Below are 13,944 nucleotides of genomic sequence, written 5' to 3' on the forward strand. Positions count from 1 at the left end.
GCCATTCCACGAGTGGATGCAGTTCTGAAGCGTGACATGTTGGGTATCAATTTACTCTGTGTAATATTATCTTTAATTTTCATTCTCTAGGGTGTTAGAACTCCCAAACATTATATATATATTTTTTTATTCTAACTCCTAAGTAAAGGGAAGGAGATGAAAACGGGCAGGGAAGAACCATTAGCATTTCTAGTTGTCTTGTCATACCAACGGCCACCACAAGAGGGCGCCAGATTCCAGAAGTAACCATAGCGCTGCAGAAGGCCACAAAGCCATGGCCTGACGCGATTGTGAGGGGGGCGGGGGGTTTGCGCACGGAAACAGAGTTTCCCCCATTTGATGCCGCGCCAGGATGCTAATTCTAGTCACAATTGCGACCTGGCACCCGGGGTTTGTCGAGCCCTGATAGAGCGAGATAGATTATATAATATATATATATATATATATATATATATATATATATATATATATATATATATATATATATATATATATATATATATATTGTATAATCTATATCTCAATATATTACATTTTTTTTTTGCAAGGGTCATCTGGCAGTTCCGTGACAGGGTTTTCCTTACTCCTATACTGAATGGCTCTCACATAATGACAAATGAGTGCCATTCAATGTAGTAATACTCTGAGCCCAGCTTAGGGAGGGTGTGTGTCTGAGAGCCTGTCCATATATCAAAGTGATCCAGTGCACATCTTGCAGCTATAGACCTAAGAGCAGGCAGGTGCAAGACATCACAAGCACACTATTGTATTTGCCACCACATTTTGGCCCACTGAGGACCCCCTTTCCAGGTAGCAGTGACACTTAAAGCGTTTGTTACCCAACATGTTTCTGATATAAGCCTGCTGTACCATGTATTTGTATGAGAAAGTCTCCTGTTCATTTTGTATTGCTTAATTTGTGTGAAATTCCTGTTGTTTCTGCCAGTCCCCTTACTTTCCTTTAAAAAAAAAACTGACCACACCAAGCAGGAGAGCACACCGTGGTCAGTACTCTAGCTATGCTGGGAAGTCTATGTACTCTCCTCCAATGATCAGACTTGTCCTGACACACTGCCAATCCATTCACAAAGAAGCTCAGTGTGCTGCTGCTTCTCCTCCCCCCAGCTGTTATGCAGCTGAGAACAGAGGGAATGCGAAAAAAAAGTGAGAAAAAAAAAAGGCTTTTATAATGTTTTTTTTATATCTATACAGAAATGTTTTTTGCCTTTTCATTTCTATTTTAACTGTTTGCCAACCATCCACCGTCATTGTACTGCGGCAGGTTGGCTAGTTTCCGCAGACTGTCTTAGCTGTATGTCAGTCACTTTAAGCTGGATAGCTTAAAAAATAAAAAATGACATAAATCTATTCCCTATTTTGTAGACGCTATAACTTTTGCGCAAACCAATCAATAATCGCTTTTTGCTATTTTTATTACCAAAAATATGTAGAAGAATACATATCGGCCTAAACACTGGAAAAAAATTTGCTTTTTCAAAAAAAAACTGGGGCTTTTAATTATAGCAAAAAGTACAAAATATAGCGCAAACAAATAAAAACCGCAGAGGTGATCAAATACCACATAAAAAAGCTCTATTTGCGGGGGAAAATAAAGGCGGCATTCATATGTATATCATGCCCCTCTGCAGTGAGGAGATGATGTGCTGTAACCTCTAGTAACCAATCAGTGAGCAGTATTACTGTACAGTAATCTCTAGCAACCAATCAACAAGCAGAAATCATGTGCTGTAACCTCTAGCAACTATTCAGTGAGCTGTAATGTGTGCTGTAACCTCTAGCAACCAGTCAGTAAGTGGTAATGATATGCTGTAACTAGGGTTGTCCCGATACCACTGTTTTAAGACCGAGTACAAGTACCGATACTTTTTTTTCACGTACTCGCCGATACCGATTCTCTTCATTCATTAACTGAGACATCGTAATCACAGGAGGTTACAATATTTCAGTTATGTGAATGGACAGAGTCAGTGATCACCTCCTACCTCCGCTCTCCATCCTGAGATAGAGGGGGGCAGCAGCATGGAGGGGTAGAAGAGAGGGGAACAGATGCACGGAGCGGGACACGGAGGAGAGAGGGGGACATATGCACGGAGGGGGACACGGAGGAGTGAGGGGGACAGATGCACGGAGGAGAGAGGGGGACATATGCACAGAGGGGGACACGGAGGAGAGAGGGGGACAGATGCACGGAGGAGAGAGGGGGACAGATGCAAAGAGGGGGACACAGAGTAGCATGGAAGGGGACAGATGCACTGAGGGGGACACAGAGGACAGGGCAGAACAGATGTATGGAGGGGGACACGAAGCAGCATGGAGAAGGACGGATGGGGACTGGAGGAGGATAGGGGACAGTCAGCGGTGATCGTGTGTGGGAGAGAAGCACCGATCACCGCTAAAAGCCGCAGAGGGGAGGTTTGAGAGAGAGGACCAGCTGTCAGACTTTTAAATCTATACAGGGTGATCAGTGCTTGTAACTCCTCCACAGCACTGATCACCCTGACTGCCCAGGTATCGGGTGAAGTATCGGAGCATTTGCCCGAGTACAAGTACTCGGGCAAATGCTTGGTATCAGTACCGATACTAGTATCGGTATCGTGACATCCCTAGCTGTAACCTCTGGCAACCAATCACAATCGCTGCCTGATCTGATAAAATAAGTTTACCGTAAGTCTAGCTGATATTTATTGTATGTCTCAGAGCAGGTGGAGAGCAAAATTGCATGGGGGGGGGGGGGGGGGGCCGGGGTTGTCCCAAGAAAAATGTTGCCCATGGTCCAATCAACATTAAAGACGGCCCTGACCCCCCTTCATGACCAGGTAATTTTTTGCGATATGGCACTGCATTATTTTAACTGACAATTGCGCAGTCATAAAATGTATGTCCTCCCCCCCCCCCCCCCCCACAAATGGAGCTTCCTTTTGGTGGTATTTGATCACCTCCTGAGGTTTTTATTTTTTTTGCGCTATAAACAAAAATAGAGCGACAATTTTGAAAAAAATAAATAAAAATAAAAATAAATTATTTATATATATATATATATATATATATATATATATATATATATATATATATATATATATATATATATATATATCTATCTCATTTTTAACTTTTTGTTATAAAACACATCCAATATGAATGAATGAAAACTTATATAGCGCAACACATGCAAACTTAATCGCCTCTGGGCTCAAACGCTTAAAAAAAAATTTGTACGTCTACAAACTATGGGATAGATTAATGGACTTTTTTTCTTTTAAATTTATTTACTTTTTTACTAGTAATGGTGGCAATCATCGATTTTGACACTTTTTGGGGACCAGTGGCAATGTACTAATGACACTGGCAGGGAAGGGGTTAACATCAGGGGCTATGGGAGTGCCTGATAACTGTGGGGGAGGATGCTCTAAATGGGGGAAGACAGAGATCCGTGTTCCCGCTTAGCAGAAACACAAGATCTCCATCTTCCCCTCTGACAGAATGGCAGTCTGCCTTGTTTACATAGTTTTACTTGTTTAAAAAATGTTTTGCATTACTTCAGTAACTTCCTGATTTCCAGACCTAGACAAACAAAGTCATACATTCCAGGAGTCTTCAGGAGGGGAGGAGGGGTTTTCTCAGCTAAGCATACTGTCCTGCCTACATGCCTGAGCTACACCAAACTTCACCAAAGTAAGAGCAAATCCACAGACCATTATCACCAGAAGAAATGTTCTCATGGAGGACTTTTACTCTAATCATCAACTCAAAATTTGGGATTCTTTCCCCCATGACAATGGTCACCTGGGCAAGTACAGAGGATCGCGGCAGCAGTAAAAGCATAACATGGGTCATAAGGAGTGCGCTCCAGGTCGTGCAACTGCAAGGACATCACATTGGGAGCAGCGGTTGTGTCCATGCAGTCACTGCGTCCCATTTGACAGTAATGGAACTGCCTGCAGTGGGATGCATGGAACACCTGTACATCCCCGTGCAGGAAAACATGTACATTTATGTACGCCCCATATGGAGGAGGCCTACCTCTTCACCACTCTATAAAAAAAAGTGGGAAAATGGCTTTAGAACAGGGGTCTCAAACTCAAATTACCTGAGGGCCACAAGACAAGTTTTCATATGCCATGGGGGGCCGCATGCAAACTTTCAAACTTCAAAAACAACAGTACTGGTGTCAGCGAACACATTATTAACCCCCAGCACTGGTGTCAGCGAGCGCATTATTACCACCAGCACTGGTGTAAGTCAGGGTTTGACAAATTTGCTTGGAATCTCGGAGCCAGCTAAAAAAGTTAGGAGCCAGAAAACGCACCCTGTCCCGACGAGCTTGCGCGCAGAAGCGAACACATACGTGAGCAGCGCCCGCATATGTAAACGGTGTTCAAACCACACATGTGAGGTATCGCCGCGATTGGTAGAGTGAGAGCAATAATTCTAGCTCCTCTGTAACTTAAAACATGCAACCTGTAGATTTTTTTAAACGTCGCCTATGAAGATTTTAAAGGGTAAAAAAGTTTGTCGGCATTCCACAAGCGGACGCAATTTTGAAGCGTGACATGTTGGGTATGAATTTACTCGGCGTAACATTATCTTTCATAATATTAAAAAAAAATGGGGATAACTTTACTGTTGTCTTATTTTTTAATTAAAAAAAGTGTATTTTTTTCCCAAAAAAGTGCGCTTGTAAGACCGCTGCGCAAATACGGCGAAACAGAAAGTATTGCAACGATCGCTATTTTATTCTCTATGGTGTTAGGATAAAAATTATATATAATGTTTGGGGGTTCTAATTAGAGGGAAGAAGATGGCAGTGAAAATAGTGTAAAATGACATTAGAATTGCTGTTTAACTTGTAATGCTTAACTTGTAATACCAACGGCCACCACCAGATGGCGCCAGCTCACATCTGGTGGTAATAACTTGTAATACCAACGGCTCACCACCAGATGGGGCCAGCTCAAAAAAAAAAAAAATTTTTTTTTTTTTGCTCCCCTCACTTTCACCCTGCCTGGGGGCCATTTATAACTGGTCCGCGGGCCGCAAATGGCCCGCGGGCCGGTACTTTGAGACCACTGCTTTAGAATATATTATTATTATTATTATTATTATTATTATTATTATTATTATTATATTCTTTTAGAGCCAGCAGCCTTTTTAATTGTAAGATCATTGATCTTACCATTTCAGCCTCCACTTGATGACCGTTTCTTAATTTTTTAATAGGTTTGCCTCAGCTTGTGACGATGGATCAGTCCTGGTGTGGGATCTTCAGGTATTCAACCTATAATGGCTATCTTGACCTAGTAAACTGTATTCATTGACCAGCAAATGCACATCTGAATGTATAGTTTCAACTTGTGATTTGCTTAAAGCGGAGGTTCACCCGTACATAACACTTTTTCCCCTTAGATGGATGCTCGTTTTGTCTAGGGGAATCGGCTAGTTGTTTTAAAATATGAGCCGTACTTACCGTTTACGAGATGCATCCTCTCCGTCGCTTCCGGGTATGGGCTGGGCGTTCCTATTTTGATTGACAGTCTTCCGAGAGGCTTCCGACGGTCGCATCCATCGCGTCACGATTTTGCGACCGTCGGAAGCCTCTCGGAAGACTGTCAATCAAGAAGGAACGCCCAGTCTCGCAGCCCATACCCGGAAGCGACGGAGAAGATGCATCTCGTAAACGGTAAGTACAGCTCATATTTTAAAACAACTAGCCGATTCCCCTAGACAAAACGAGCATCCATCTAAGGGGAAAAGGGCAAAAAATATATAATTGGCTGAACTCCCGCTTTAACCTTCTTCTTTGTATAATACTGAAAAGGACTGAGATGCATTTTTTTGGATTTCCTTTTGTGTTTTATAATGAAATTGTTAGCTAGAAAAATGTTGAATGCCAAAGAGCTAAGGATTTTCTATGGTACATTTTGGCTACGTATGCCCAACACTGTTGGACCTCACGTACACTGGACGTTTTTACAGCTGCTGTTTTTGGCTTCAGACGTTTTTTCTACAGCCAATAAACTCTCCAGCGTGTGATCCTAGGTGTCCATGCACATGTATGCTGTTATCAGCAGTTTTTGGCAGGGGAGTTTTTTCAGCTGTAAATAACGCTCTAACTCCAAAAAATAAAAAAAAACGAAAAACGGTTTAAAAACCGATGAAAAACACGGATATTCTCTGTTAAAAAGCGTTTTTGAGCTGTAAGCTTTTATGGGAGTATAGTTTTGGCTACTCACTCTACAGCTTTCTACAGCTAATGTTACAGACTTTTCTATAATGTCCAGATTGCATGAGGCCATAGAATGAACCTCCAGGGATAATGCACATATTGAATTTGGACAGCAGAGAGAAGGAATGCTAACCTTATAGTAAGAAAACATACTTTGACTTTGACACGTATGCTGCTGACAGTGCATACATTACAAACTTTAATAAAGTTACGTAAAACAATATTCCACATATATAAGTTAAATTACTTTTAACCATTTCAGCTCTGGAAAATTTTGAAGAAAAACACAGTATTTTTTTACTTTCTGCTTACTATAAAACATCCAGTACGTGTGTGGTGTGTGTTTTTTTTTTTTTTTTATTTCTTCATAATTTTAGCCCAATATGTATTCTGCTATACATTTTTGTTAAAATCCCAATAAGCGTATATTGGTTTACGAAAATGTTAGTGTCTACAAACTATGGGATATTTTTACTTAGAATTATTATTATTTTTTACACTAGTTATGGCGGCGATTAGTGACTTATAGTGGGACTGTGATAGTTTGGTGGGAAGTCTGACACTTTGTGGAAACCAGTGACACTAATACAGTGATCAGTGCTAAAAAATATACATTGACACTGACTGGGAAGGGGTTAACATCTAAAGCGATCAAAGGGTTCAATGTGTGCCTAACAGTGCTTGGTGTGTTTACTGTGAGGTGCTTTTACTAAGGGATGTGCCAGTTTTTATTCCCTGCTTTGCATGGAAACAAAAACCGGTACATCCCCACTGAAAGGACAGAGCTCTGTATTGTTTATACTGACAGAGCTGTGTCCTGTCTTCCTCTTCGCCGATCAGCGGGTGCCGACGGTCATCCATTGACCAGCACCCTCTGGTCGGCTTGTGCTGTGACTAAACACAGCACAGCCAGCGCTCCTGCCCCCTACCCGGCACAGGAGAGCTGTTCTGCCGCCGTCCATACTCCTACTTGAGGCGGTCGGCAAATGGTTAATACCAATAGTGTACTGAATGCCATAAGTGGTTTTCCCCAATAAATACACTTTAAGGCCAAAAGTTTGTGACCCCCCCCTGAACATCACAACTATCTCTATATGGCTAAACTTTTGTGGGCACCCCTCCAAACTATGGAACTCAGTATTTGCAGTATAGGGGACTGTAAATGCTGCAGTTCCTCTGTTCCAGTAGGACTCTACCCCAGCTTCTTAAAGATATTTAGGTAGATTCAGGTAGAATGGAATAAAGTTACGGCGGCGTAGCTTAGCGTGTTTAGGCTACGCCGCCGTAAGTTAGCTAGGCAAGTAATGATTCTCAATGTACTTGCCTGCTAATATACGGCGGCGTAGCCTAAAGCGGGCGGGCGTAAGGGCGCCGAATTTAAATCTGTGTTTGGAGGGCGTGTTTAATGGTAATAAGGCTTGACCTTACGTTTTTGACGTTTTTTTGCTACTGTGCATGCTCCGGGCGCCTACATTTCCCAGTGTGCATTGCGGCTAAGTACGCCGCACGGGCCTATTGATTGTGACGTGGACGTAAACATCGTAAATCCCGATTCACGGACGACTTACGCAAACAACGTAAAAAATCGAATTTCGACGCGGGAACGGCGGCCACAGTTGACATTACTATTCCACTAGGGCCTAGCTCTAACGTTACGCGGCCTATCTCTTACGTAAACGGCGTAAAAGTACTGCGTCGGTCGGCCGGGCGTACGTTCGTGAATCGGCGTATCTCCTCATTTACATATTCTACGCCGACCGCAATGGAAGCGCCACCTAGCGGCCATCCAAAATATTGCAATCTAAGATAGGACGGCGCAAGCCGTCGTATCTTGGATATGTTTAAGCGTATCTCTGTTTGAGCATACGCTTAAACATAAGTCGGCGTAGATTCTGAGTTAGGTCGACTTATCTACTGATAAGTCGGCCTAACTCTACCTGAATCTACCTAATTGATTGGTTGCGTTTAATGAGGAGGAACTCAAATGGCCTCTACATAGACCTGCCCTCAACCCTTTTGAACACTTTTGGGATGAATCGGAATGCCAGGTGTGAGCCATATCCTCTTGTCCAGCATACATGACCTTACAAATGCTCTTTTGCCTAAATGGGCACAAATTCCCACACACTACACTGTAAAATCTCGACAAGATATGTTTAAGCTGTTATTGCCTCAAAGAGAGGGGGAATTCCAAAATGTAATGTCCATATTTCTTTATCGTACATCACGGGACACAGAGCAGCATAGCCATTACTATGTGGGTTATAGAGTCTACCTTCAGGTGATGGACACTGGCACTCTCCAACAGGAAGTTCCCTCCATATATAACCCCCACCCATAACGGGAGTACCTCAGTTTTGTAGCAAGCAATATGCATCCCAAACAAGAGGGGCGGGAGCTCTGTGTCCCGTGATGTACTCCAAGAAAAGGATTTTACAGGTAAGCTGTTTATTAAAAATCCTTTTTTTTTTGCAATGGGGTGTCCAACAAGTTAATATAGATGCAGTGTTTGGGTGTCCACAAGAATATAAGTTTATTTGATAAAGTGCTAGCAATATATCAAAGCAAAAGGGAAAACATTCTTTACATACTGTACACACCCAATGCCATATAAGATATGATAGATGTGTATTGCAGAAAAGGGTATTTATCATTTTTAACTGTTGTATGTTTACCTGAAGCAATAATTATTTTCTTTTGTGTACTGTATCTTTGTATGTTTATGTATCAGTGCTGTTATAATATTATAGTGCTATCCTATATTACTACTACATTTTAGACTGGAGAAGTCCTTTTTGAGTTCCATGGTCACAATCAGAAGATTACTGCTATAGCTGTATTTCCCTCCAGTGAAACTTACCATGTGAAGGCTAACCTGATACTTACTGCATCGTCCGATAAAACCGTAATTGTATCCTTAAAGCTGAAGGTTCATCTGCTTATGTTTTGTCTTCCCTGGTTCCTATTTTCACCATTCATCAACATTTAACACACCTTTATTTTAGACCTTGTGATGTCATTACAAGGTCACTGTGCTTTGCTATGCAGGGCAGGCGATGATGTCAGGTTGGAGGGGCCATAATAACCTACATAGCTTCCTAAAAACGCCACAGAACCCTACCCCAGTATTCCTCAAGTCCTCAGCCCTGATGCAAGTGTCAGGGAAATTTGGCTGTATGCTTGGTGCACACCATATCTCCGGTGCTAATAAGCACACATTTCGTCTAATGATATAATGTATATTACCTATAGCTCTATTTCCCGTATATCCCCAAGTAAACACCATAGCTTACATTCTCAGCATCATCAGCATGACTGCCCAGCGAAGAGTGTGCTTGGCCTTTTTATTCATAAAATCACAAAAGCAAATGAAACAAACAGGAAGTGATAGCTCCAGCAGCCAATCGCTTCCTTCATGGGAATTGACCTCACAGGAAGTAACCTCCACACAGGAAATTACCTAACAGGAAATCGTTCCAACAGGATGAGTTAATACAAACAACCAATGAATAATGGTTAAAGGAGTCCTATGAGTGTATCTGAGCAGAGACAGGGTGTATGTGTTTACCTGGAAGCCATGTTGCTCAACTAAGCAAAGGAAGTCGCATGGCTGAACAAACATGAACTCTGTTTCTGACCATAACAACCCAAAGACTCCTGTATTACCGCTGATAGGGATCCTTATTCTGTGTTGTTCCAGAGAACAAAGCATACCCGAATTGGTATACTACTGTTCCTGTGGATGGGAGGATATCTGCAGGTGTATGCTACAAATCTCGACTTGTCTGATCAGACACACAGCAGAGACTAGAGCATACATCCGCCTATAACCGATAATGTCCTTGCAGAGCGAACATATCCCCCCAGACGATCGTTCTGTGAAATAAACAGGGGCCCTTTCACTGGCGGACATATCCCCACTCTGCAAACACTTCTCTCCAATCCCAGGAAGTTTTCCACTACCAGACGGGACTTAACCAGTGTCAGTCTGCCCCAGTCAGCTTTTTAGAGCGGGCTGCGAGAGTACTAACACTGGGTGATACTATAACATTACATATTAAATGCATCTTCATAAAATTTCCACAACACAAGCAATGGTCTGGCTCCTGAAAGGATGATAAGAATGACATCCATCCATCAGGATATTTTGTTATTCTGGAAGAGTAGGCATTTATTGGCAGGCTGCAGTTTCATGGGGATTGTCCTTGGTAACATCCATGTGTCATGCTGAGCCACCATAATTGAAAGACGTGAAATTCATTGAATTAATGTGGCAGGCCAGGGACAGTCGGGCTGGGGAGGAAAGTGCTAGATGATGCCGGATGGCCTCCAATTAGGAAATAAGGTTGGCTCTGTCTGACTTGCTGCAGCTTTTGATGCACACCATGAGAAGCCATAAATCTCTTAGGCCGCGTACACACGGTCGGTCCATCCGATGAAGCTGACTGAATTGAGCCGACTTGATTCTGAACATAGGCGGGTTTTTAACCGATGCTTTTGCATACTAACTATCGGTTTTGACCTATCGGTTATCAGTCCATCGGTTAAATTTTAAAGCAAGTTCTCTTTTTTTTGACCGAAGGATAACTGACCGATGGGGCCAACACACGATCGGTTTGGACCGATGAAACGGTCCTTTAGTCCGTTTTTATCGGTTTTGACGGTTTGTGACGGTTTGTGTACGATATATATATATATATATATATATATATATATATATATATATATATATATATATATATATATATATATATATATATATATATATATATATATATATATATATATATATATATATATATATATATATATATATATATATATATAGTGATGAAAATAAGTATTTGAACACCCTGCTATTTTGCAAGTTCTCCCACTTGGAAATCATGGAGGGGTCTGAAATTGTTATCGTAGGTGCATGTCCACTGTGAGAGACCTAATCAAAAAAAAAAAAATCACCTGAGAAAATCAATGTTAATATTTGGTACAGTAGCCTTTGTTTGCAATTACAGAGGTCAAACGTTTCTTGTAGTTTTTCACCAGGTTTGCACACACTGGAGGAGGGATTTTGGCCCACTCCTCCACACAGATCTTCTCTAGATCAGTCAGGTTTCTGGGCTGTCGCTGAGAAACACGGAGTTTGAGCTCCCTCCAAAGATTCTCTATTGGGTTTAGGTCTGGAGACTGGCTAGGCCACGCCAGAACCTTGATATGCTTCTTACAGAGCCACTCCTTGGTTATCCTGGCTGTGTGCTTCGGGTCATTGTCATGTTGGAAGACCCAGCCTCGACCCATCTTCAAAGCTCTAACTGAGGGAAGGAGGTTGTTGCCCAAAATCTCGCAATACATGGCCCCGGTCATCCTCTCCTTAATACAGTGCAGTCGCCCTGTCCCATGTGCAGAAAAACACCCCCAAAGCATGATGCTACCACCCCCATGCTTCACAGTAGGGATGGTGGTCTTGGGATGGTACTCATCATTCTTCTTCCTCCAAACACGGTTAGTGGAATTATGACCAAAAAGTTCTATTTTGGTCTCATCTGACCACATGACTTTCTCCCATGACTCCTCTGGATCATCCAAATGGTCATTGGCAAACTTAAGACGGGCCTTGACATGTGCTGGTTTAAGCAGGGGAACCTTCCGTGCCATGCATGATTTCAAACCATGACGTCTTAGTGTATTACCAACAGTAACCTTGGAAACGGTGGTCCCAGCTCTTTTCAGGTCATTGACCAGCTCCTCCCATGTAGTCCTGGGCTGATTTCTCACCTTTCTTAGGATCATTGAGACCCCACGAGGTGAGATTTTGCATGGAGCCCCAGTCCGAGGGAGATTGACAGTCATGTTTAGCTTCTTCCATTTTCTAATGATTGCTCCAACAGTGGACCTTTTTTCACCAAGCTGCTTGGCAATTTCCCCGTAGCCCTTTCCAGCCTTGTGGAGGTGTACAATTTTGTCTCTAGTGTCTTTGGACAGCTCTTTGGTCTTGGCCATGTTAGTAGTTGGATTCTTACTGATTGTATGGGGTGGACAGGTGTCTTTATGCAGCTAATGACCTCAAACAGGTGCATCTAATTTAGGATAATAAATGGAGTAGAGGTGGACATTTTAAAGGCAGACTAACAGGTCTTTGAGGGTCAGAATTCTAGCTGATAGACAGGTGTTCAAATACTTATTTGCAGCTGTATCATACAAATAAATAGTTACAAAATCATAAATTGTGATTTCTGGAATTTTTTTTTTTTGATTATGTCTCTCACAGTGGACATGCACCTACGATGACAATTTCAGACCCCTCCATGATTTCCAAGTGGGAGAACTTGCAAAATAGCAGGGTGTTCAAATACTTATTTTCCTCACTGTGTATATGTATGTATATATATATATATATATATATATATATATCTCCTTGTGCTGAAGCTAAAAGGTGATTGGCTACTATGCACAGCTTCTCCAAATTCTGTGTGCTCCAGTTTAATAAATCCCCCCCTCCCCCAGTAACTTATTCTTATACACCAGGGGTGTCAAACTTTTTTCAAAGAGGGCCAGATTTGATTAAGTGAACATGCGTGAGGGCCGACTATTTTGCCTGACATTCTTTGAACCATTAAAATTCTGCCTAAGTGTGTTCGTCTGAGCACTAATACACGGCCCAACAAGAATTCTCTTGCCTTTGTGGCTGTGTGTGGTGAAGAGATGATCTCGGGCGTGTTATTTGGATATACTGTATATATTTTATTTGTGGCCCCAACGAATCCCAGAGCGCTGCTTAGGACTAAGGATGAGCTTGTGCGTGTTGTTTGGATATACCGTATTTATCGGCGTATAACACACACAGGCTTACCATTGCCATGAATGCAGCCTGACCATTGCCTTGAATGCAGCCTCACCATTGCCATGAATGCAGCCTTACTATTGCAACCAATGCAACCTTACCATTGCAACCTCACCATTGCAACCAATGCAGCCTCACATGTGCCATAAATGCAGCCTCACATGTGCCATAAATGCAGCCTTACCATTGCCATCAGTGCAGCCTGAACGATGCCCATCTGCAGCCTCGAAGGGCAGAGGGAGGGGGCGGGACGAGTGCCAACAGATTACCAACAGGAGAATGCCTTGTTTACCCTGTGGCCTCTTTAATACAAAGTCCCGCCTCCTATGATAGACAGAACAGTCGTCCAATGGCATCCCAGGAGACGGGACTTCCAATAGAGACGCTGCTGAGTAAACAGGAGATTCTCTTCATGTAATCTGACGGCGCTCGTCCTGCCCCCTCCCTGTCCCCTCCAAGGCAGCGCCAATAAATACAGTATATATCTTTTGTGGCCACAAACAATATATATATCCAAATCCCCAGGGGGGCCATATTAAATCAACAGGGGGGCCACATTTGGCCCCCGGGCCTGACTTTGGACATGCCTGTTATACACAGTCCTACAAATCCCTCAAACATCTTCCCTGCTATGAAAGTTAAAATTACAGGTCTGTAGTTATCAGGTGACGACCTTATAGTATGAAAATAGGAATATGGGTGCCATGTTTGCTTTACACCATTCCACTGTTATTAGGCCAGTTATTAAGGGCCCTTTCACACCAGCTCTCTTGAGCTGGGTTGTCCAACGCATAGACAGCCTTCAGATATGGTTTGTTGATTTGAAACCTTATGCCGCGTACACACGATCAGTCAAACCGAT

General features: G+C 42.5%; 1 protein-coding gene across 1 annotated transcript in view; it reads left to right on the forward strand.

Moving 5' to 3' along the window:
- WDR41 (WD repeat domain 41) overlaps positions 1 to 13,944 on the forward strand; it is a 77,215-nt gene that overhangs the window by 23,162 nt on the left and 40,109 nt on the right. Inside the window, exons 3-4 of the mRNA XM_040340878.1 lie at positions 5,239 to 5,287; positions 9,024 to 9,155. Of these exons, the coding sequence (XP_040196812.1) occupies positions 5,239 to 5,287; positions 9,024 to 9,155 (181 nt within the window). The remainder of the gene's footprint in view (positions 1 to 5,238; positions 5,288 to 9,023; positions 9,156 to 13,944) is intronic.

This window comes from Rana temporaria, chromosome 1 (genome assembly GCF_905171775.1).
Source record: "Rana temporaria chromosome 1, aRanTem1.1, whole genome shotgun sequence".
NCBI lineage: Eukaryota > Metazoa > Chordata > Amphibia > Anura > Ranidae > Rana > Rana temporaria.